This window comes from Globicephala melas, chromosome 4, assembly GCF_963455315.2.
Source record: "Globicephala melas chromosome 4, mGloMel1.2, whole genome shotgun sequence".
Taxonomy (NCBI): Eukaryota; Metazoa; Chordata; class Mammalia; order Artiodactyla; family Delphinidae; genus Globicephala; species Globicephala melas.
This window is the reverse complement of record NC_083317.1, coordinates 1,004,077-1,026,601: the sequence shown is the minus strand read 5'-3', so window position 1 is coordinate 1,026,601 and position 22,525 is coordinate 1,004,077. Positions and strand designations below refer to the sequence as shown.

The 22,525-nt window shown below is 65.8% G+C and overlaps 1 protein-coding gene across 4 annotated transcripts in view; it reads left to right on the top strand.

Annotated features, from left to right (window-relative positions):
* The window catches only part of COL18A1 (collagen type XVIII alpha 1 chain), a 97,557-nt gene extending 75,960 nt beyond the window's left edge, over positions 1–21,597 (top strand). For 2 of the 4 annotated variants that reach the window (XM_030835623.3, XM_060297686.2), the window contains 29 exons: positions 283–345; positions 1,206–1,232; positions 2,306–2,437; positions 2,790–2,852; positions 3,973–3,999; positions 4,779–4,814; positions 5,259–5,330; positions 5,640–5,675; positions 5,950–6,039; positions 6,518–6,547; positions 6,629–6,655; positions 6,847–6,909; positions 7,148–7,222; positions 8,109–8,135; positions 8,331–8,384; positions 8,615–8,689; positions 9,965–10,033; positions 10,568–10,610; positions 11,101–11,163; positions 14,512–14,555; positions 14,809–14,931; positions 15,519–15,672; positions 15,756–15,829; positions 16,217–16,348; positions 16,763–16,795; positions 17,886–18,131; positions 18,405–18,602; positions 19,069–19,184; positions 20,062–20,517. In XM_030835623.3, coding sequence (XP_030691483.2) covers positions 283–345; positions 1,206–1,232; positions 2,306–2,437; positions 2,790–2,852; positions 3,973–3,999; positions 4,779–4,814; positions 5,259–5,330; positions 5,640–5,675; positions 5,950–6,039; positions 6,518–6,547; positions 6,629–6,655; positions 6,847–6,909; positions 7,148–7,222; positions 8,109–8,135; positions 8,331–8,384; positions 8,615–8,689; positions 9,965–10,033; positions 10,568–10,610; positions 11,101–11,163; positions 14,512–14,555; positions 14,809–14,931; positions 15,519–15,672; positions 15,756–15,829; positions 16,217–16,348; positions 16,763–16,795; positions 17,886–18,131; positions 18,405–18,602; positions 19,069–19,184; positions 20,062–20,275 — 2,406 coding nt within the window. In that variant the 3' untranslated portion in view covers positions 20,276–20,517. Of the gene's footprint in view, positions 1–282; positions 346–1,205; positions 1,233–2,305; positions 2,438–2,789; positions 2,853–3,972; positions 4,000–4,778; positions 4,815–5,258; positions 5,331–5,639; positions 5,676–5,949; positions 6,040–6,517; positions 6,548–6,628; positions 6,656–6,846; positions 6,910–7,147; positions 7,223–8,108; positions 8,136–8,330; positions 8,385–8,614; positions 8,690–9,964; positions 10,034–10,567; positions 10,611–11,100; positions 11,164–14,511; positions 14,556–14,808; positions 14,932–15,518; positions 15,673–15,755; positions 15,830–16,216; positions 16,349–16,762; positions 16,796–17,885; positions 18,132–18,404; positions 18,603–19,068; positions 19,185–20,061 lie in introns of all 4 variants that reach the window. The other 2 variants (XM_070045405.1, XM_060297685.2) reach the window with 2 other exon arrangements.
* Positions 21,598–22,525: the final 928 nt, after the last annotated feature.

Genomic DNA, 22,525 nt, shown 5'->3' with positions numbered 1-22,525 from the left:
CCTCTGCACACGAGGCCACCCCCGCCCCGTGGGGCTGGCGGCCCTTCTCATCCTCTCTAATTTGATTGGCGACTCAAATTAAACTAAAAAGGGGGAAGGAAGAAATAATAACCCGAACAGAACTGTCCGACGCCCTTGACCGTGCACGTGGGCGGGTCTCCCGTGAGCCGTGGGACTCTGGGCCATGTCCCGGGAGTGTTTCGGGTGCCGGATGCACAGATGGTCTTCTGCTAACCCGAATCATTCTCCATCTGGCCTCACGCTCTGCTCTTCCCTCCCCAGGGACCCCCAGGTCCTCCAGGAAAAGATGGGCAACCAGGACAGACCGGCCAGAAAGGCAGCCTTGTAAGTCACTCCCCCGGCATCCAGGGCGGACCTGACCTAGCGCCGTGGCGGCATGTGGGTATTTGGGTGGCGTGGCCCCGGGTCAACAGAGGAGAAATGCCACAGGGCAGGGCGGTGACGGCTTTAACTCAACAGGGAGCCGCCGTCTTCTCGGTCCGACAGCCGGGGAACCCTGGGCTTCCCACGCTGGCTCAGAACCGGCCGCTGGGGCCCCTGTAAAAATCCAGGACTTCACTACATGATGCTGTTTCTCCGTGATGACAGTTGGCCTAATGGTTTTGAAGAGTCTCGACGCTTTACTTGATTTGGGCAATTTATTTCTAGTTTCCATTTTGGTTGCATTGATAATGGAGACACTTTCAAGGCAGCACACACCTGTGACCGGGGCCCGTGGTTTCCATGTGGTTTCTCAGGGATGGGCCACGGGAGGTGCGCACACAGTCACCTGGAGATGATACTTCCCTGTGATCTTTCAGCGAGAACCTGGCTGTTCTGGGCTCAGCAGAGGAGGCCAGTTTTAAGGGAACCGTTTGTGTTCCGAGCTTGCCGCCCTGCAGCTGTTGAGCTAAAAGGACTCTCCTCCTGGTTCCGGGGGCGCAGGGGGCGAGGGCTGCTGTCAGCGAGGTCAGCCCTGCCCCCTCCACGGCTGAGCCTCCATCCCCATCTGAAACAGGGGCGATGGTGGGAACAGCCAGGGGTGCGCCAGGGCCAAGAGGAGACGCTTGGCGTTTTAGAGGTAGTTGGTACAAGGGGAAAACTTGACCTCATGGGCCGGGATAAAGCAAGTGAGACGCTGTCTGCTCTCTCTCACTGCCTGCACCCTGGTCCGATTGTGTAGTAACTGTTCTCTTCTCCCGCAGGGCGAGGCGGGCGCCCCAGGACCCAAGGTACAGACAAAGCCCCAGTGCCGCCGCTCTTCCTGGGCGGGATGGGCCCGCCAGCCGAGGGGGTGGGGGTGAGGGCATGGCGGCCGAGGGGTCGAGCTCCCGGGCGCTGATCGTGGGGTCCGGCCGGGAACCGCCCTGGCAGCAGGCACCACGTCTGTCCTGCGAGACCGTTTCCACCCGAAACGTGAGCAGATGTGCTCGTAGGCAACCCTGGGGTCCCGGAGGCCGCAGCGGGGGGTTGGGCTGCTGGTGGTCAGGTGCTGCTGGGGCCCCAGTGGGTCCGAGTGGGTCCCTAGCACCGTCACACAGGCCTGGTCCTGGGGAGGCCGCCCCAGCCCCTCCAGGAGCCAAACTGGCAGCCTTCCCAGGAGGGAGGGCCCATCACTGGGGAGGCCGCCGTGGTGGTGCAGCTCCAGACTCGTCCGCCGGGAAAACCCGTGGGGAGAAGGGGGAGGATGACAGTGGGACTGGAGGGGCCTGGAGGGAGGGACGGGGTTCAGAGTAGAGACTCGGGTATGTAAACACGGGCACGCACACACGGGCACGGGCTTCAGGGATAAACGAGGAAAGCTGGTGACGTTTACAGTGAGGGAAAAGGCTGCCGCCGGGGGTGAAATTCAGCACAGGTGAGGCCAGACTCCACTTGTGGTTGGAGACCCTGGACACCAGAGTTAGACGCTCAGCTACCAAGGCCACTCAGGCCTGAGAGAGGGCTCTCGAGCGCCTTGACGGAGATGCCTGGGCCGGCTCCAGGCACGGACGCTCTCACGGTTCCCTCATCCCTGTGGCAGTGGGGTGCTGGGCCCCCGCCCTGCTTCCTCCAGCGAGTCCCCCCCCTCCCGAAAGGAGCGTCTCAGGCCCCCGCCTGGGGGTCTTGTTAAGTGGATAAAGTCTGGTGAGGCCAGAAGAAAGAGGTGCTTAGGGTTTGCGTAGCTCCTGGCTGGTTGTTCACCCCCCGGCTCTTCAGATGTAAAATGTTCATGAGAAGACACAGGTGCACCGGCAGTGCAGTGGCGCCTGGGGTTTAGGGACACCCCGAGGGCTGAGGGTGATGACCTCTCCCACCTGTGCAGGGAAGCAAGGGAGACCCCGGCCCCATCGGCACGCCTGGGGAGCACGGCCTGGCAGGACGCCCCGGACCAGCAGGACCACCAGGGCCCCCGGGCCCCCCCGGGCCTCCAGGCCCAGGACTCGCTGCAGGGTTTGTGAGTACCCGCTGCTCCTGGCCCCCAGAAAGCCCAGCTCTGCGGCCCCAGGCGTCCTCGGGCACCCACGCTGACCGGCACTGCCGGGCAGCAGCCAGACTGATGCCACCCCTGCCTGGGCTCCTCCCGGCTGGTGACAGAGCCCCCACATGTGAGCGCTGAATGGGGGGCGCTGGCAGCCCCGCGTGTCGGCCCTGCCGTCCCCATGACCCGCCCAGCAGGGGTCCTGCCACAGGCAACCCCACCCTCAGAAGCCACCCGCTCGGGCGTTTGGATCCCTGCCCAGCCCGGGGCAGGTCTCTTCCTATGAGGAGACACACAGACCCTGGCGTCCCTGTGTGCTCTCCTCCAGGACGACATGGAAGGCTCCGGGGGCCCCTTCTGGTCGACAGCCCGAGGTGCCAATGGGCCGCAGGTACTGCCCCAGAGCTGGGCCTGGTCAGCTTGGGGGCGGGGCTGCCTGGGGGGTCCCTGGGACTGGCCTCCAGTGGGCCCAGGAGCAGCCGTGCAGAGCCAGCGAGCCACCTGCCTCCAGGACACTGTCCACCTCGGGGCCACTGGTCTCCAGTGTGGGGGTCGAGCTGAATGACCACGGGGCAGGATGGGCCCCGAAGACAGGTCTTCCTGGGAAATACTAGTCCAGCTCTCTTTATGGCCCTAACTTTGGGGAAGTTACACAGTTTTGACCTGAGCAGAACTTTAGTTAAAGAAAAATGGGGACACTTTTCCTGTGAAAAATGGATGGATTCCTATGAAATCCCACCTTGTTGTAACATCGCCATGTGCACTGGTCAGGATTAGGTCCAGCTGGCGCTCCTAGTGTCCAGAGGTAACCGAGCTTAGACCGGACGGACGCACGAGGGGCCGTCCCGGGGGCAGGACGCCTGGGACGGGCAGAGAGAGGGCTCCCTCCCCCAGGAGCCCGTGGGGCCGACACAGACCCCACTGGGGGTCCTTAGGGGACCTCGAACCAGTGTGTCCAGCTTGGCCCCTGGAGTCTCAGCCCGGCGAGAGGGGGGTGGGACGGGCCTCCTGTTCTGAGCGCCACCGAGGAGGATTTCCACTTGGGCAGGAGGTAACTGGTGGAATAGAGCGGTTCTGCCCCTTTCCGTTCAGCGCCTTTCCCTTCATGGCTTAGCGTGGGGCAGTAGCAGTCGGCTGCCGCGGCACAAGGTGACCGGGCGAGGGCGCAGGGCAGGGTCCCCTCCTCTCGCTCAGGACACAGCTCCAGTGCCGCTGCACCCCTGGAGGGGTCTGTGGGCTGCTGCGTGGCCTCAGGGTGATGGACACCCTCGGGTTGGGGTGGCTTCTCACGCCCTCCCCGCTTCCGGCTTGTGAACCATCTGTGGGACGCCATGTGTTGCTGAGGACAGGCCACCACTGGTGGGGTTCCGGGGTGTGCGGGCCCCTGGTGACACAAACGCCCTTTTCTTCCGTGTTTTATAAGAGGGGCTCATTTTTTTGCGGGGAAAGGCTGTCCCCCGAGGGGCGGGAAGAGCACTGACCCGGCCCTCTTCCTTCTCTGCCCCCCACAGGGACCACCTGGCCCGCCTGGAGTCCAGGTCAGTGAGAGATGTGTTAGTCCGGGGCGCCCGCCGCTCACCCCCTCCCCGCCAGGAGCTACTGCTCAGTGGCCCCGAGTTCCTCGTGGGAAATTTGCAAAACACAGAAAAGCCTAACGGGGAGGTGGTCCCCAGAGCTCGGTTCAGGGGGTGGTGCCGTCCCATCTTTCTAACCCCGTGAGTCGAGATCTCTGGCTCCACATGTGCCAGGCGTGTGCGGACTTGGGGAGAGCGAGGGGCTCAGGGAAGGAGCCCCCAGCCTGGGGTGCCGTGGCTGGCGCCCGGCAGAACCTGCGTGCTTCTCTCCCGCCGCTGGCCCCGCCTCCCTGCTCGGCCCTGCCCGCTCCCCGCCCCTGGGGGACAGCAGCTCCCACCCTTCCCGGGGGTGGGTGGCGTGGCGAGGGCCCCACGTGGTCCGGGAGTGCGGGGGTCCCCCGCGGCCAGCTGCGCCACCCCGCCTCCTGGAGCGCTCTGCTCTGATGCGCAAACCTTTGGGACAGTTGGAAAGGTGGCTTCTTTAGGACGCACTTCTTAGCTTCCTTGAACCGTTCAAGGTGAAGTCACCTGCGTGCTCCTGCTTCTGCGGGAAGTGGTGGCCTGGCTTCCAGGACAGTGCAGGCCACGTGCGCTCAGCGCGTGGGTGGGCGCAGGGCCCGGGGCCCTCAGCTCTGAGCTGCGGGGTGCGGCGTGGGGACCACCTGGTGACCTGAGGAGGGGTGGGCGCTGCCTGGGGGCCTGGCCAGCGCTCGCGGCCCCACAGAACGCTTTGTCCACTTTAGGGGGATCCTGGAGTCGCGGGGCCACCAGGGACCAAGGTAAGAACAGCACCTCGGGCTCAGGAAATGCAGAGTCGTTAGCGGCCCTGGCCTGGGGTGCAGGGCGGGGGCCCCAGGCTGAGACCAGGAGCCTGGCTGGTGCCCATTGCCTGGGGCCTCAGGAAACGGGTGAGTCCACGCCAGGCCCAGCGTCCTTCTCCCACTGGCCCCCTGGCCCCCGCGGGCCCCCCCGGGTTTGCCCACAGGACAGCTTCCCTTCCCTCCCGGCTCCGCAGCAGAGTCCTCTGCCCCCTGCCCCCGCCTCTGCCCCACGGCGCTCCCCAGGAGGCCGAGCAGGTTGAATCTCCCTCAACCTGGTCAACAGACCAGGCTGAATCGGGTGTGAGCTGGTGGCCAGCGGAAAGCCCCGCCTGGCCAGCTCCGGGTCACCGTGGCCCCCGGGTGCCGCGGCTGACGCACGTGCTCTCCTTATGTCCACTGCAGGGAGAGGCCGGAGCAGACGGAGCTCCTGGGTTCCCCGGCCTTCCTGGCAGGGAGGGTGCAGCCGGGCTCCAGGTGAGTGGCCACCTGGGGCTGCTGCGGCTGATAGCCCCAAAGTAGCTACGCCTGGGTGAGAGCTGGTGCCCAGTGTGTATCTCAGGGTCCCCACAGGGCCCGGAGACCCCAGCTCCGTGGGACGTGAGCCAGCGGTCCAGGGTGCCTTGGGGGGTTTCCTGCGTGGCTGACCCCCCACCCTCCAGGCCCCATTTGGTCAATGTAGGGAAACCACATCTTCACTCAGGGCCAGTCCCGGGGGCCTGGGGTCTCCAGGAAGCGGCGCTCGTGTGCTGTTTATGATGAACGATTTCCTTCTTGTCTCCACAGGGACCAAAAGGAGAAAAAGGGCCCCAGGGAGAGAAAGTGAGTTTGCGGGTGTCCGTGGACGGGTGGCAGGTGCACGGCAGGGCCGGGGGTGCACGGCAGGGCCGGGGGTGCCGCTCTCTGCCCCGTGCCCGCCCACGTGGTGCAGAGACTTGGGCGGGATCCGGGCTCAGAGCCTGCCCTGCCTGGGGTGGGGGCTTGTGGGCCACTGTGCTCAGCCCTCAGGCGTCTCCTCACACCCCGTGGGCACCAGAAGCCCCCACCAGAAGCCGGGCTGGGCTGCAGTTCAACCCCAGGGGAAACTCTCTTCCAGGGCGACCCAGGGAAGGACGGAGTGGGGCAGCCAGGCCTCCCGGGACCCCCCGGACCCCCAGGGCCTGTCGTCTACGTGTCGGAGCAGGACGTAAGAACCCTGCATGGGTGGACACATGCTCTGCCCCAGGTCCCCAGCCCTCCGCCTGCAGGGCGATCTCCAGAGACACGGGGGGCCCAGTCTGTTGGTTCCATGGGGCTTCTTGGCATCGAAGCTGTGGCCCTTCCAGAGCTGCCCTTTGGTCGTGCTGTTTGCTCGCATGTCACCCGCGCTAGCTGTGACAGGCCCCCTCCGGCCCCCGTGCGCAGCACCCAGGGGAGTGGGGGGCACTGCCACCTGGTCCCAGGGTCCCGGGCTGGTTCTGTGGCGCGGGAGCGGACTCCCGGGGGTGCGTCATTTCTCGTCTCAGGGACCTTGATGCCAAAGCCGCGACGATGTCTTTCACGTTGACTGCCTGGTGTTCTTTGTGGGTCTTGTGTGGGTAGTGTCACGGGAGTTGAGTGTTCATGGTAAACGTGGTCCTTTTCCTTCCTCCTCCGGGACCCTGGCTCTGCTGACTCGTGCACAGAGAGCGCTGGCGAGCGTGCCGGGCCCCGAGGTACGTGCGGCCCCGGGACGGGCTGGGCGCCGTGCACCTCCCCGCGGCAGGTCCTGACCGTCGCTGTCTCTCTCTCCACAGGGCCGGGTGGGGCTCGCAGGCCTCCCCGTGAGTACCTCCCCAGCGGGCGCGGGGCCTCTGCTTCGCAGGCAGGAGGCCGGGTGGGCCCCCGTGAGGCCGAGGAACCGGAGCCGGAGCCCCTATCCGGACAGGGGTGTTGGGCGGGCGTCTAGGACGGGGCGGGGGGGCCACGGCCCTGAGGCAGGGGCCTTCCGGGCAGCGCTCTGTGTCTCCTGCAGGGACCAGCCGGGCCAAAGGGAGACCTGGGCTCCAGAGGCCAGCAGGGCCTCCCGGGACCCAAGGTGAGGGGCCGTCCAGGGTCACCGGGTGACCGCTCGGGGGGAGGGGCGCCGTGCCCGGGAACTTGGGGCGGACGCCCCTCTGGTCTTTTCCCTGGACCTGCCAGAGGCCCCGCTCACGGCTCTGCGTCCTGGTCTGTCGCGTCGGTGCCGAGGGCGGTTCACTGCAGGGCCGGGGGGGGGGGGGGCGCCAGGCCTGCTCTTGCGGAACCGGCCTCCCTTACCCGCCCCCCTGTTCCAGGGCGAGAAGGGTGAGCCGGGCATGGTCTTCAGCCCTGACGGCAGAGCGCTGACCTCCGCCCAGAAAGGAGCCAAGGTGAGGGGGCGTCTGGGCCCAGCTGGCACCCTCCGTCCTGCCTGGCCGGGCAGCGGGGCCTGGGGGCCGTGGAGACGGCATAGAGGGGTTTGTCCTCCTGAGAGGGGCAGCTCCTGCCCGTGCGTGGGAGCCTCTGCTGATGGGCTCTGGAAGCTTCCGCAGCCTGGGCCCCTCGCCCGTCCGTCTGTTCCCCTCCCACCACCTCGGGGCCCCTCGGGGCCTGCAGCTCGGATCAGCCTCGGCCTGGCCGGCCCCTCGTTCTCCTCTGCCCGGCAGCGGAGCCCACACTGCAGAGGAGCCGGGGGCTCTTGGGGGCCCCGGCCTGGGCCTCGCCGGTGGGAGCTGCACCCCTGTGGTGCCTGACTGGCCCTCTGGGGGCACTGCCTCTGGGGGCGGGATCCTGGCCTGCCTTCCTCGGGAGGGGGCCCAGCATGGCTGGGCTTGGGAATGGGCTCCACGGGGGCCTGTGCCCCGGGTCCCCTGCCCCCCAGCCCTGGGGAGAGCTGGGTCTGGATCAGGAGGCTGTTGGGGACAGGCCTGCAGGGGGTCCCCAAAGGCCCCCAGGATTGTCGGCGGACGGGCCGAGGGACCGCAGGGCAGAGAGAACTCTGCCAGCCCCGCCGTGTGTCACAGCTGAGGTCGGGGCCCACAGACCCCTCCAGCCCGGGCGCTGTGGGGCCGACCCCCTGGGTCTCGGGGCCCCCAGGCTGGGCCCCGGGACACAAAACCCCATCAGAGCTTTCTCCCTGTTGCTGCTTCCTTTTCTTCCTGGGTGTTGTCAGTGCCTCGGGCGCCGCCAGGGGCATCCAGATGGGCACGGGGACCCCTCGGGGGCGGGGGGCGTGACCTACGGCCACCTCACGGTACCTTCTGGTTTTCTGTTCAGGGTGAGCCTGGCTTCCGAGGACCCCCGGTGAGTAGGCCCAGGCTTGCCCGCGGTGCACGTGCGCGTGTGCGGAGAGCACCGTCTCCTACCTGGCTGCTGGGCAGGCGTGGCAGCCGAGCTTCTATCCCAGCTGCACCTCTGAATGCGGGGGCAGGGGTCGGGAGGGAGAGCGCGGGGCAGTGGGCCGGTCACGGCTCACCTAAAACCTGGCCCCCCCAACAGGGTCCCTACGGGCGGCCCGGGCACAAGGGAGAGATTGGCTTCCCTGGACGGCCGGTGAGTCCCTGGGTCTCGTGCCGGGTGTGGATGATGGGTCCGGAGGGGAGTGGGCTGCAGTCTCTCCACTGTCCTCCTCCTGGGGAGCCCCTGCCAGAGCGTGGCTCTCTCCAACCCCGCTCGCGGGCAGCTTGGGCCGCAGAGGGATGGGCACCCCGAGGAGGCCCTGGGTGGGGACAAGAGCAGCTGGGCCAGCCCTCACAGTGGCCACCCACTGTGCTCTGCCCCAGGGGCGCCCCGGGATGAATGGACTGAAAGGGGAGAAGGGGGAGCCGGGAGACGCCAGCGTGGGATTCAGCGCGAGGGTGAGTGTTCCGTGGGGCAGGCGGGGGTGGGAGGCCTGGCCGCAGTGGCTCGGGTCCCAGAGCTCACCTGTGGGAGGCTTCTGAGCAGCCTCGTGGCCCTCGGACACGCAGACCCCCGTGCACACGAACACACGTGTGCGCGCACACGCACACACACGCGCCAAGGCCCCCGGACGGTGCCCCGGCGTGGTTTTCTCAGAAGGGCCTGTAGGCCGCGTGGGCTCTGGGGTGGGCACCTCTGGCCCGTGGGCTCTCGCTCCGACCGCCTTCACGCTGCAGTTACTGCCGCCTCGGGAGCCGAGGGTTCAGTGAAGTCCCCGGGTGAGGCCCTGTCATCACCTGTACCTGAAACGGTACCGTCGAGATGCAGGACTCGCCTCTGACCCCGCTGGGCACCCAGTGGGCCCGCCGGCTGCACCCGGTGCCTTTTCTCCTGGAGCCCCTCCCACCCGGCCTGGCCGAGCGACGCCGGGCCCTGAGTCAGTGGCTCAGGCCGCGGCTCTTCCGGGTTTTCCGTCACCGCGTGTCTTCGTTCGGGCTCCCTCCTCCTTGCAGTGGTTTCATGAGATCTCAGAACACGAGGCGGCGTCTTGCAGAGTTCTGAGATGGAGGTGGGCCGGGCCACTTCCGTCGAGCAGGACGGGGGGCTCTCGAATTCCCCCCGCGGTTCTGAGTTGTAGAGGCGGAGCGCCAGCCGCTGTGCGCGCGCCCTGGTCAGGCGTCCAGCGCGTCCGGCTTCTTCGTGGGCCTGAGCTTCGCCTCTGTTCCGCTGCCAGCCCTGTCTCCTTGGCCGCAGGGTAGGGGCGAAGGGGCCCAGGGGCCCGAGAGCAGGTGCCCGTGAGGTCCCGGGACCCTGTCCCCAGGCACCTTCATCACTCAGGCCAGCCCTTTGGCGAGTGAGCCGTTGCTTTCAGACCAGGCTCTTCTGACACTACCTGAATCGGCCGCTTGTCCTTTTTCTGTGAGCGGGTGAATGAACGGAACTGACCTTCATCCAGCTGACAGTTAGCAACCACACGAGCCGTGTCCGAGGTCGTGTCCAGCCCAGACGGCCGCCCGCACGTCTCCGTGGGAGGATTTGAGCAGGCTCTGGGAACGGGAAGGGGACAGCTCTGTCCTCGGAACCCACGACCACAGAGTAAACTGGACGCCTTCTCCATTTGATGTTTTCTGACTTCACCGTGATTCTCAGAGACGTTCCTGCCCACATCTGCTGTCCTGGCCAGTGTCGACGTCCAGTGTGGACCGACCAGGCTTTCTCTCCCCCCCACGCAGGGTCCGCCCGGCCCACCTGGGCCCCCAGGGCCCCCAGGCCCTCCCGGGACTCCTGTCTATGACAGCAACGTAAGTCACCGCGACACCTGCTCTTCCCACTGCATCCTCACGCTCTTCCCTGCACTGGCTTCCTTTTCCCTCCGCTGACCCGGGAGGGCTGAACCCCAGGCAGGGCAGCCGGAGCCACGGCCTCCGAGCCCCTGGCGGGGGGGCTTCTGGGAGGGGCGCGGTGGTGGGACCCAGGCCCACCTGCCTTGTAGGCCGCACCTGGTGGGCCGTTGGTTAGAAGACAAGCCCCCAGGGGAAGTGAGGTCGAGGGAGGGCTCTCCGGATCTGGGCTCCTGAACGCGAGCCCTGGGGTCCTGGGGGGTGAACGCCCCCTACCTCACAAGACTCAGTGACGCGAAGTGACCACGTGGGGCAGTCATGTCGTGACCGGGGCTCCCAACTCCAAATCCTGTGTCCTCTCCCTCCCCCTCCCTGCTTCTCTGTCTTGGGGGGCAGGGGTGCTTGGGGGTGTGGCCTCGCAGACCCTTGGGTGGGTGGTGGCCTCAGTTTCCGGAGCGTCTCCCTCAACGGCCATCTTTGGCTTGTTCTTTGCAGGCGTTTGTGGAGTCTGGCCGCCCTGGACCCCCGGGACTGCCAGGTAAGGGTCCTGGGGCCTCAGGGAGGGCAGGTCACCCTTCCAGCCGCAGCTCAGAGCAGGGTGTGGGCGGCCCTCACGGGGGTGCTGGATGATCCAGGCCCCCCAGTCCCGGTTGATCACGGCCCCCTTTGCTGGGCTCCTGGGTCCTCCCAGCACAGCCTTCCAGGCGGGCCGGCCGTGGATGGGAGTGAACACCGAGCGGCCACCCACCGGCCGTCCAAGCCTGCTGTCTGTTCGAGCCCCTCCCTGCAGGAGTGGTGTGGCCTCTGGGAGCAGAGGCTGCAGCCCCTGGGGCGCGACCACTGGGCACTTCCGCGGGTCACGAGCTCCTGCTCTGACTGTCCCTGGGCTCACACGCTGCCCCCTCCCGGGTCCAGGCCTGCAGTGCACACAGTGCTCACCAGGGTCGGGCCATGCGTGGGCAGGAGGGCCTGTCCCAGGGCCTCTGTCACATCGTTAGTAACAGGCACTGGGGTCTCTGTTCCTCCAGGGCACCAGGGGCCTTCTGGACCGAAGGGTGACAAAGGAGAAGTGGGCCCACCCGGGCCACCAGGTGAGAGTGCTCTGGGGACCTTGGGCTGTGTGTGGTCACCCGCCCACCCGGCTCCCGGAGGAAGGAGGCCCTCGGGGCTCAGGGGGCTCTGACGGGACGCCTGGCTGGCCCCGCGGTCTCGGGGCAGGGCTGGGGGCTGAAAGGACAGGGGCCTGAGGCGGTGGCCAGGCAGGATGTCCCAGCCCCCCACTCGCTGAGGAGCAGGGCTGGGCCCCAGTGTGCACCTCCCAGGGGAGACCCGGCACCCCCAGCGCATCGCGGGGGCCTCATCGGCCCGGCTTATCCAGGGGGTGAACTCCCAGCACCTCGGTTGTCCCCTGGGACAGCGAGAACCCCCCCCCCCCCCGAATCCCGCTTCTGCAGCCGATGAAGCAGGAGAACAAGTGTGATGCCGGGCGCGGGCCAGGCAGAAGCCAGGCGAGACGGCCCCCCGGGCACTGCCAGCGTCTGCGTAAGCTCGGGGTTCTCCTGCGAGCTGCCGGAAGCAGAGGCAAACCCTCCCCTTGAGGAAGGTGAGCTCGTTGAGGGCCTGGGATTCCCAAGCGGGCAAGCGACCAGCCAGCACTGACAGGAGTCCAGGCTTGGCCTTGGCCGCGACGATGATGCCCAGACGTAGAGAAGAGGCGATGGCGGCACAGAGCTGGAGCCCAAGGGCCAGAGTCGGGTTTAATTCTGGGGCTGAAAACCCGCAGGATTCTGTGCGACTTCAGGCGGACGGGACACAGCCGAGGGGGGGAGGGGTCAGCCGGAGTCTGCGGGACACGCCGAGGGAGGTCAGACGCGTGCGGGTGAGGACACGCGGTGGGGCTGGGGCAGAAGAGCATTTGAAGGCGTCACGGCCGAGCTTCCAAACCGGGAAAGGTTCAAGGAGCCCTTCGCGCGAAGGGTCAACACGAGCTGATTCCTCACGGGGATGAGAGGAGCCAGAGACCATACAGGGTCCCAGAGGTCGGAAGAAAGTAACCGCTCACCTAGAATTTTGCATCCGGTAGACATCCATCTTCTGCAGGAAGAGCACGTGGGCAGCCAGGCCTCTCAGGACACGAGCCTCAGTGGGGACCGCGAGGGCCGCTGGGGAGAAGGAGGTGGTGCTGGTGACACGGGGACGGAGGTAGAGCAGGAGGGCCAGTGAGACCCGCGTCCCCGCTCGGCCCCGCCGCAGAGGGGTCGCATCCCCGAGACCCAGCCTGGCCCCGAGGATGTTACATCAGACCCAGGTGAAGGACGCACCTGTCACCTCAGGGTCCAGCCAAGAACAGGAGGGAACGTGTCCCTGATAACCGAGCAGGAAGGGAGAAAAAACCCGACCCGAAGACGGCAGGAAAGGAGAAGAGGAACTCGGGACACGTGGAGGAACAGGAAACAGGGAGTGAAGCTGATTAAACTCAGAGCCGTTGGCGCGTATGTTCAGTGAGCGGGTCCACTCTCCTGTCTAAAGACGGAGCTGTGCTGCTTACAAGAGGCACCCCCAAGTGTAAGGATGTGAGAGCTGAGCTGAGGGGGAAGGGGGTGGGAGTCTGGTGAGAAGGGAGCCGTGTGTGTGTGCTCGTGAGAAGTCAGACAAGTGTATTTTAAAGCAGGAAGTACTGCCAAATTTATTTAAACTCCATAATGATAATGGGGTAAACCCGGCAGGAAAGCACAGCGATTCTAAATTTCTACGCCAGCAGCAACATAACTTCAAGAAGTGAAAAGCAAAGAAAGACCGGGTCAGTTGGGAGGTGGAAGGTCTGAACAGCAGGTGACAACCTGGCCCCCAGTCCCAGCACCAACATGGGAGGCCACAGGCCCACGCCGGGCACACAGCAAGTCCCTCAGGCCTGTCTCCCCCCGAGGGAGCATCAAAGACACAACCGGGCAGGGCACCTGCGGGGAGGAGAGGCCACGGTGAGAACTGGAAACCCTGGAGCTGAAGGACAAGGATGTGTCTGAGGGGCAAGCGTGCAGCCAGGGCCGGGGTTGGGATTCTCGGCCCTCACGCCGTGGCCCGCGGTGGCAGTGGGGTCACCCCGCTCTGAGGAGGGACCCAGGACAGGAGCTCCGGCCGTGAACGTGAGCCTCGTGGCCCTGGGCGGGCGTGGGTTTCCCGGAGCAGCCGTGGCGGAGCCCAGATCTGGGGCTCCCCCAGCCCCCCAGGCCCACGGTTCACTCAGCAGGCATCACTTCACCCTGGGGGTCTGACCCCCACCTGTATCAGGCTTCCAGGGGAAAGGCCACAGGAGAAGGGTGAGCCAAGGTCGCTTTCCCAGCCAGGAGTGAGGGTCTTGTCAGCTCCTTGTCTACAAGGTCACAGCCTTAAGTAGCCTGCGCTTCAAGCATGCAGCCCAGGAAGTTAGAAAACAAATAGATTAACTCCCAGAAAACAGATGGGAGATGCAGTGAATGGAAAAAAAAAATGTACATAAGAGGAAGCATCGTGACAGCTAAGAAGTCAGATGTTAGTTCTTTGAAAAGACTAATACTACTGCCCTCGAGGGACTGATGAGGGAAAGAGACAGCAGGAGACGTTGAAGATGGTGCCCCCGTGCTCTGGAAAGAGCGGGCACCCTCTCCCCACCCTCCGCAGTGGCGGGTCGGGGCCACGGGGGGTGGCCGGTCGTCGCCGGCGCGGGGCCCGGCCAGGGTGCGGGGGCAGGAAGAGACAAGCGCAGGAGGAAATAAACCCGCTGTTCTCACGAGGACACCTTTGTGAATGCCAACAACCAAAGCGACGCGCAGATAAAGCGTCAATTAATGAGTGAATTTACCAAAGTCACAGGGGCAGTTCCCAGCAATCGCTGGCCAGTCATAGACTAAATGAAACCTTCAAAAGGCTCCATTTAGAAAAAGATCAGGTGGGTTGCCAGAGGTGGGATGCAGGGTGGGGAGTGAAGGGGGTCGAAGGTACCAACGTCCAGTTCCAGGACACAGCATCCGGGGGCACGCGGCTATGGCCAACACCCCTGCCCAGTGTACTTGAAGGTGCGAAGAGAGAAAAGCCCTCGTCACGAGGGAAAAGCGTGTTTTTTCCTTTGTGTGTGTGTCTCTGTGAGGTGGTGGCTGTTAACTCAACGCCCTATGGCGGTCATTTCCCAGCGAACGGTAAGTCGTCGTTTAGCGGCCCCCCTTGACCGTCTGCAGTGCTGTGTGTCAGTGATAAAAACTGAAGGGAAAAAGGCACCGTGAACAAAAACACCAAAAAAATCAAGTGATTGGGAATAAGTGTAACAGAACACGCAGGGGATCTCTCCACAGAAACACAGAAATTAGAGACAGAGGAGACTTAGGGAAAGTCGAGGGCGGGGGGACGGGTGGACCAGGCAGGAAGACAGCACCTCACTGGACCCCCCCAAACTCTCCCCCCCGTAGGGCAGTTCCCGTTGGACCTCCTTCACTTGGGCGCTGAGATGAAGGTGGGTGACCCCTGGTCCTCACGCTGCCCCCCACACGGGGCCCCAGAGAGCACCACCCGGCACGCGCACCCCTGGCTCCATTTTTCGGGAATTCGGTTGGCGCAGTGGGAAGCTGGGAGGCCGAGCCCCGTCCTGTCGGGCTGGCCAGGCCTGGGCCGCAGAGGCTTCACCGTGGGCCTCTGGGGGTCGGCGCCCGCCCCTCCCCGCGCGGCCTTGGGAACGGGGCTGTCCCGACAAGCTTTTCCATCCACAGGGGGAGAAGGGTGACCAAGGGGCCGCCGGGCAGAAAGGAGAAAGGGGCGAGCCCGGGGGCGGCGGGTTCTTCGGCTCCAGCGTGCCTGGCCCCCCCGGCCCGCCAGGCTACCCGGGGATTCCGGTGAGTCTGGCCCCAGCCGCCTGTGGGTGCCACACACGGGCCCAGGCCCGTCCTGTACCGGAGCGTGCGTCCCCGGGGTCCCTGGGGCCTGGGGCCGAGGGCAGGTCCCCCCTGCGGCCTGGGCCCCGAGCAGCCCCTCCCGGTTCCTTGCCCGATTGCGGGCCACCCACGAGGGGAGCCTGGTGGGTGCGTAGTGGCTGCTGTCCCGGATTGGGCATCCGATCCTCCTTTCTCTTGCTGCCACTGTTCTCCACCAAATGCCCTCGGGGAGACCTTCTGTCCTGAAAGCGTCTGGGGACCGTGGGCCCCAGCTTCCATCTAGGAGTGGAGGAGGGCTGGGGGCCCTCCGGGCTGCACCTCTGTGGGTGGCTGTCCTTGTCTACGTCCCAGGGCCCCGTCCCAGTGCGGGACACACGGGGTGGGAAGGCTGGGTTTCCCAGGCCCCGCGTGGGCGGTGGGGGGACGGGGGCCTGGGGGCCGTGCTCCCTGCAGGGGCTCGTGGCCAATGCAGCCAGGACCTTCAAGCTTGCTTGTCCCCAGCCTGGGGACGTAGGTGACAGCGCCCCGTGTTTTGTCTTCCACATTAGGGGCCCAAGGGAGAGAGCATCCAGGGCCAGCCTGGCCCTCCTGGACCTCAGGGACCCCCTGGCATCGGCTACGAGGGACGCCAGGGGCCTCCCGGGCCCCCTGGACCTCCAGGGCCCCCGGGACCCCCATCCTTTCCTGGCCCTTACAGGCAGAGTAAGTCGGGTGGAGAGTGGGCCCTGGGCTCCAGCCTCATCCAGGAAGGGCCACTGTTCCCACCTCTGGTTTCTCTCTTGTAGCTATCAGTGTTCCTGGCCCCCCAGGCCCACCTGGGCCCCCAGGACCGCCCGGATCCATGGGCACCTCCTCAGGGGTAAGCGCCACCCTGTTCCTGACCTGCCGGACCCTCACTGCCCAGCTGCCCTTCCCTTTGGAGGCATGTGGGTGGGCACCCCAGCGCCAAGAGCCCTGAGACGAGGTTTCCAAAGCAGAAGTGGGGGACCCAGGCGTGGCTGGGGTCTGAGATGGGCAGGGGAGGAGGACGAAGGAGGGGCGTTGAGAAGGTCCCTGAGGGCGGGTCTGCTGTGCAGAGGCTGCAGTGGCCCAGGCACTCGGGGGCTGAGGTCTCCCCGTGGCGCTCATGGGGCCAGTCTGGCAAGGAGGCGGCCACGTAGGTCTTCAGACTGTCGCAGCCCCCAACCCTCCCCATGAGCCCAGAGGCCCCCTGTGCACAGGGGACCCCACTGGGCTGGGCTTCTAGCAGGTGAGGGTCTGGGCCACGTACCAGACGCTGCTGGACCAGGTGCACGACGTGCCGGAGGGCTGGCTCATCTACGTGGCCGACAGAGAGGAGCTGTACGTCCGGGTCCGAAACGGGTTCCGGAAGGTTCTGGTGAGTTCTGAACAGGGCGATCCCTGCACGTGGTGGGGGGACTTACCACTTTGCTTTTGGGGTGAAGGGTACACACAAGACGGGAGGCAGAGGACCTGCGTTGCAGGGGGCCCCGGCGCCTGGCGAGCGGCAGGGACCAGTCGGGCGGGGCCCGTGGACATGCTGCCAGCCGTCCTCCATCCTCACCCGCTTCCCTCCACTTCTCTCTTTTATTAGAAGCTGCTCTATGGCAGTTTTAGGTTCACAGAGAAGTGACTCTGTTTTTAAACTAACAGATATGCTTATTGTGTGCCGGGCACCGGGTGGGGGGCACTGGGACGCAGCCATGCCGGCCTTCCCTGGTGTGGGGGGCGGCCAGGGCGAGTGGCGCTGGCTGGGTCAGAGGTCCCGGGGTGACCCCCTGTTTTCTTCCAGCTGGAGGCCCGCACGCCCCTTCCCCGCGGGACGGTAAGGAGCGTCCCTTCTTCCCACGACCATCTCGGGGGAACCGGTGGGCAGGGGTGCAGCCGGGGAAGGGGGTGCAGACCGTGCTCGTCACCCTCCCCAGGCGAGGGGCTCCTCGGAGTCCTTGTCTGTCTGCCCTTGTCCAGAGGGCTGGGCACGGGGACAGACCCTTCAGGCTGCGGGGGGAGGAGGAAGGAGGGGGGCAGGCGGGAGGGGGCCCAGGATACTCCAGTCTCCCTAAGTAGGGGTCACATCCCCCAGGCGGTGGCTCCTCTGAGTAGAGGTCATGGCCTCTCAGACGGCTCAAGAGCGGGGCTCCGTGCTAGGTCTCGGGGGTCCGGGTTCAGTGTGGGCTGGTCTGCCCCGACGCCAGGCTCGGGGAGTCCCTTCTCTCACGCAGCACCTAGTCCCAGGTGCTGTTCTAGGCGTGGGGACAGCTGTGCCTGAAACAGGTAAAGCCCCCGCCCCGCGGAGGCGACATCGTGTTGGGGAGACGGGCAGTAAGGGCAGTAGGTGACTAGGCAATAGCATACAATTATATAAATACAGACATTTCAGATAGATACGTGAATTCATTCTATAACTTATGATTGCATTAGACGTACTACCAGGTAGTAGGTACCAGGTACCAGGTATTCAGGTAACGGGTGTCCGAAGGTGCTGGCTGCTGTGGGAAAGGGACGGAATTGGGAAGCGGGTGGGGCACAGGGGCTGGCGTTTGGAGGTCGACGTCACCGTTGGAGGTAGGGACCGGGCAGGGGCTTAAGGGCTGCTGGTACCACGGCTGCAACAGGGGGAGGTCAGGGAGATGCGGTCGGCCCGAGGGTGCCCAGGGCCACAGGGAGGAGCTGGCTCCTGAGGGTGATGGACCCGGGGGCTTGAGCAGAGGGCCACCCAGCCCGACTGAGGTGTCACCAGGCCGGCTCTGGCCCGACACGCTGGGCGCCCCCGGGTCCAGCTCGCCACCTCCAGTCCGGCATCGCCGGCCCAAGAGCACAGCCGGGTGCAGATGAAGGGCGTGCAGGGCCGGGTAGCGGGACCCGCGGGTGCAGGAGGCCCGGCCCCACGGCGCTGTCTGCCTCTCCGCCTGCAGGACAACGAGGTGGCCGCTTTGCAGCCCCCCGTGGTGCAGCTGCACGAGGGCAACCCGTACCCCCGCCGGGAGCCCCCGCACCCCACAGCGCGGTCCTGGCGGGCCGACGACATCCTGGCCAGCGCCCCGCGCTTGACACACGCCCAGCCCTACCCTGGGGCCCCGCACCCCGGCGCCTATGCGCACCACCGGCCGGCAACCCCCACGGCCTCACCCGCCCACACTCACCACGACTTCCAGCCGGTGGTGAGTGACCACCCCGGGCGGCGCAGGGGGTGGAGAGTCTGGAGCCCAGAGCAGCCGGGGACGGGGCTGGGGCTGGGGCTGGGGCTGGGGCTGGGGCTGGGACCCGCCCTCCCCTCCCCCCTCCCCCTTCCCCCTCCCCCTTCCCCTCCCCCCTCCCCGCCGCTGCCCCGGGGTTCACCCTGCTTGCACCCCAGAGACCCACCGGGGTCGGCTGGGGTGGGGGGGGCCACGAAGACCCGGGACACCAGGGCTGACACGCGGCTCCACCCGCAGCTGCACCTGGTCGCGCTCAACAGCCCGCAGTCGGGAGGCCTGCGCGGCATCCGCGGCGCCGACTTCCAGTGCTTCCAGCAGGCGCGCGCCGCGGGGCTGGCGGGCACCTTCCGCGCCTTCCTGTCCTCGCGGCTGCAGGACCTCTACAGCATCGTGCGTCGCGCAGACCGCGCCACCCTGCCCATCGTCAACCTCAGAGTGCGTGCACGCCCCAACCTGGGCCGGGCCCGGGGGTCGGGTGGGCGCCGGGCAGGTCTCGCCACTGAGGACCACGGGCACCCCATGGAGGCCCCACGTGGCCCCCGACCCCTGTGCCCGCCTGCCAGGCACGCTGGCGCATCACCAGCTTCCGGAGGGGGCTGGTCCCTCGGGCCCTCAGCACTTGGGTGTCAGTCCAGGGCTGGGCGTCCCTGCACTGGTGCTCTCCACGGGGACGTGTTCCGTGGCTCCTTCCGCGAACGGAACCACGTGCTCTCTGGATGCGCCGAGCGCCTGTGTTCCCTGGGACCAAAGGCGCTGGACTCGCTCTGGCCCAGGGTCCAGGGCTGGGGGCGGGTGCCCCGCGTTCCTGGGAGAGGGCGGGAGGCCCCTTGGGGGGGCGTGGGCCGCTTGTCCCTCTGGCAGGAGCTAACCAGAGACGGGATGACCCCGCTTCCCTCCGCAGGATGAGGTTCTGTCTCCCAGCTGGGAGGCCTTGTTCTCGGGCTCCGAGGGCCAGCTGAAGCCCGGTGCCCGCATCTTCTCTTTCGACGGCAGGGACGTCCTACAGCACCCCGCCTGGTAGGTCCGCTGTGTGGGCGCAGCAGCTCGCGGCCTCTCGGGATGCAAGAGCCCTGAGCAAATGGGCGACGCTCCTGGCTTTGAGCTTCCAGGCTGACCCAATCCTGGAACACGCTCGCGGCTTAAAACTCCCCAAACCCAAAAGCACAGGAGGAAGAGTAGAGCGTCGTTTGCGGTGTTATCTGAAACACCCTCACCTGGCCTGCTTCCCCGGGCAACTGCCCCCAACTTCCTGCTGGGGAGACAGGCTCCAGCCCCCCTGTCTGTCACATAAACATCACAGCGAGTTACTTCTATAAATTCCTCAACGTGGAGCCTCTGGGTTGGAGGACACGCGTGCCTACCTGACACGCTGGCGGAAGTCGCTAGCTTGCCCTCAGGTCGGCTTCACGCGCATCGTGCCCCTGCTTGCAGGTGTGAGGCCCCTGTTCCCCAACACTCGGGGGCTCGGGCTCAGACGAGCCCGCGTCCCTGCCCTCACCGAGGAGCACCGCCCAGGGCCGTGCTCCGGCCCGTGGGAGCCTCGGGCAGGGCTGTGGGCTCCAGGCCTGCCTCGTTCCCAGCGAGGAGGCCACACCGACACGGGCCCTCGAAGCCAGGCCCACCCAGGCCCCGCAGGGTCAGCCCTCGAGGTCACCGGGCGCTGCTGGCCAGGCTGTGCCCCCAAAAGCAGCAGCAGGACGGGGTGTGATCCGGGAGGCCGAGCGCCCAGGACGAGGTTGGCCTGACTCCCGGCCACCCGAGTCCCTGCCCTCCCAGCGGCCCCCGCATCCTGCAAAACCTCCGCCTTTGGGAGACGCCCTGTCCTGCCTGGTGTGGCCTCCAGCGTGGGGCGGGGGTGGCCCCCGGTGAGACTGACGGCCGCTGCCTCTTGCAGGCCCCAGAAGAGCTTGTGGCACGGCTCAGACCCCAGCGGGCGCCGCCTGACGGAGAGCTACTGCGAGACGTGGCGGACTGAGGCCAGGGCGGCCACGGGCCAGGCCTCCTCGCTGCTGGCGGGCCGGCTGCTGGAGCAGAGAGCAGCGAGCTGCCACAGCGCCTTCATCGTCCTCTGCATCGAGAACAGCTTCACGGCCTCCTCCTCCAAGTAGGGCCTCTGCTGGCGCCACGGACGGCTGGACGCACAGACAGAGGGCCGGAGAAGAGCCAGGCGGCAGGCAGGGGAGCGGACACGCCCTGGCCCGCGCGGGGAGCCTCTGCTGGCGCCCAGGGCGGGGACCTGGCTGGGACACTTTCCTGTATGGTTCACGTTTCATGTAATCCTCCAGAAATAAAAAGAAGCCAAAGAGTGTATTTTTTAAAAAGTTTACGACAGCCTGGTGCCCAGACTCCCCCCCATCCGCCTCCCCCCCAGAGCCTCGGTGCCTGTACTGCCCTCCTGGCCCAAATCAGACCAGGGGGTGGACCCGGCCCATTTAGGCAAGAGGAGAGGCCTCCCGGGTGCCGAATGGGGCCCCCAACCGCCCGGGCAGGTGCTGGTGGCTCTGTTTCCTGCCCAGAAAGCCTTGTGGCGCCAATGCCAGGCCTGTCTGCAGGGCAGCCGCGACGAGGCGCTGGGGCCTCCCTCCTGCCCTCTCTCGAGCTGGCCGGCCCACTCTTGGGCCATGCGCGGTGCCAGGGGAGACCACCTCCTCTCAGCCTCTGGCAGCAACTCCCCTGGGTGCAAGGTTCCAAGCTCAAACCCCCCCCCCCCGGCACAGCCCCGGGGCTCCTGGTGCTGCTGTGTGCGGCCAGCTCCACCACGTGGGCCCGTCTGCGGTCCTCTCTGTCCCACTCTGGCTTCCCGTGTCCCCTGAGGTCCCACCGGCACAGAGCCTGGCCCGGCCCGGACTGTACTGGGAGAGCTTTTTGGGGTCCATAAACCAGCACCGGGTCCCTGGGCCCAGACCTCACACCGGGCACTCCTTCCCTGACTCCAATGCCTGACCAGCTCTGCCCAGCAGCATGTCTGGGGACCCAACTGGGCCCAGACCCAGGCTGCCTCAAGTCCTGGGTCAGACCTGCCTCCTCCTGAGCTTGGCACCAAGGCCCTGGGTTCACCTTTGCAGGACAGAGAGGCAGAAGCCCTCGGAGGCAGAAGGCCACACGTGCCCCCCGCCAGGACAGAGCCCACAGGCTGCCCAGCTGAGCCCCGGGACGGGCGAGGCCGCACGGAGGGGCTGGGCCGTGTTCACAGGCGGGCCACGCGTGCTTGGGCCCTGCTCGCCACTGTCTGTAGCAGCACGTCTTGGGGAAAACCCATGTCATTGCCCTCCTTGTGGGAGGAGTGAAGGGGACATTTGCGGGTGCGCGCGGGCATCTCCAGGGGAGCTGGCGGGGTGGCCCAGAGCCCAGCTGCCCCAGGGTCTGCTGTCCAGGCGCTGTGACTGTAAACCGCAGGGGCTGGTCCTGTGAACTGTGTCTGTGGTTTCCAAACAGGCGCCAAATAAAAATGACCATTTACACTGACACGTGGTTTGCAAGCAGCTTTCACTGTCATGAGTCTTCGGGAGTCTGTCCTGGACGGCCCGGCTGGCCAATCCTGCTACAGGAGCACAGGCGTGCACAGGTATACGCAGCCGATGTATACGGATACACACAGGTGTGCACAGGACACAGATGTGATGTACACGGATGCACACGAACACACGTGGGTTCCCAGACGCATGGTCGTCCTCCAGTACCCATGGGGGGTGGTTCCAGGACCCCCTCAGATACCAAACCTGCGGGTGTTCAGGACCCTTGCATACAACCTATGCACGTCCTCCTGTAAGCTTGAATTTATCTCAGGTTACTCATCATACCTAACACAAGAAAAACGCTATAGAAACAGTAGTAAATACAACGTAAATTCCACGTAAATAGTGGTGGCACATGGCCAATTCAACTTCTGCTTTTTGAAACTTTCTGGAATTTAGAAAAAAATATTTTCAATCCACAGTTGGTTGAATCCTCAGATGTGGAATGCCCGGATAGGGAGGGCCACCATGGGTGTGCGCTGGTGTACATGGATACACACACGTGTGCAGATACACACATCTGTGCATGCGTGTACGTGGATAAACGCAGAGGCACATAGATGTGAGTGGATATACATGGTGTGAGACACACGTGGGTGCACACAGATGTACACAGATGTGAGATACACGTGGGTGCACATAGATGTACACGGATGTGAGATACAGGTACACATGGATGTACACAGCTGTCCATGGATGCCACAGGCGCCCCACACCTTTCTTCTCTCTCAGGGTCTCCCTGGCAGTGGCCAGCAGCCTCACAAGCTCTTCGGAGCCGGGTAGGTGGTCCGGCCCCGGCCCCCGTGCCCCCCACAGCTGTGGCAGATGTCTGAGCCCGAGGGG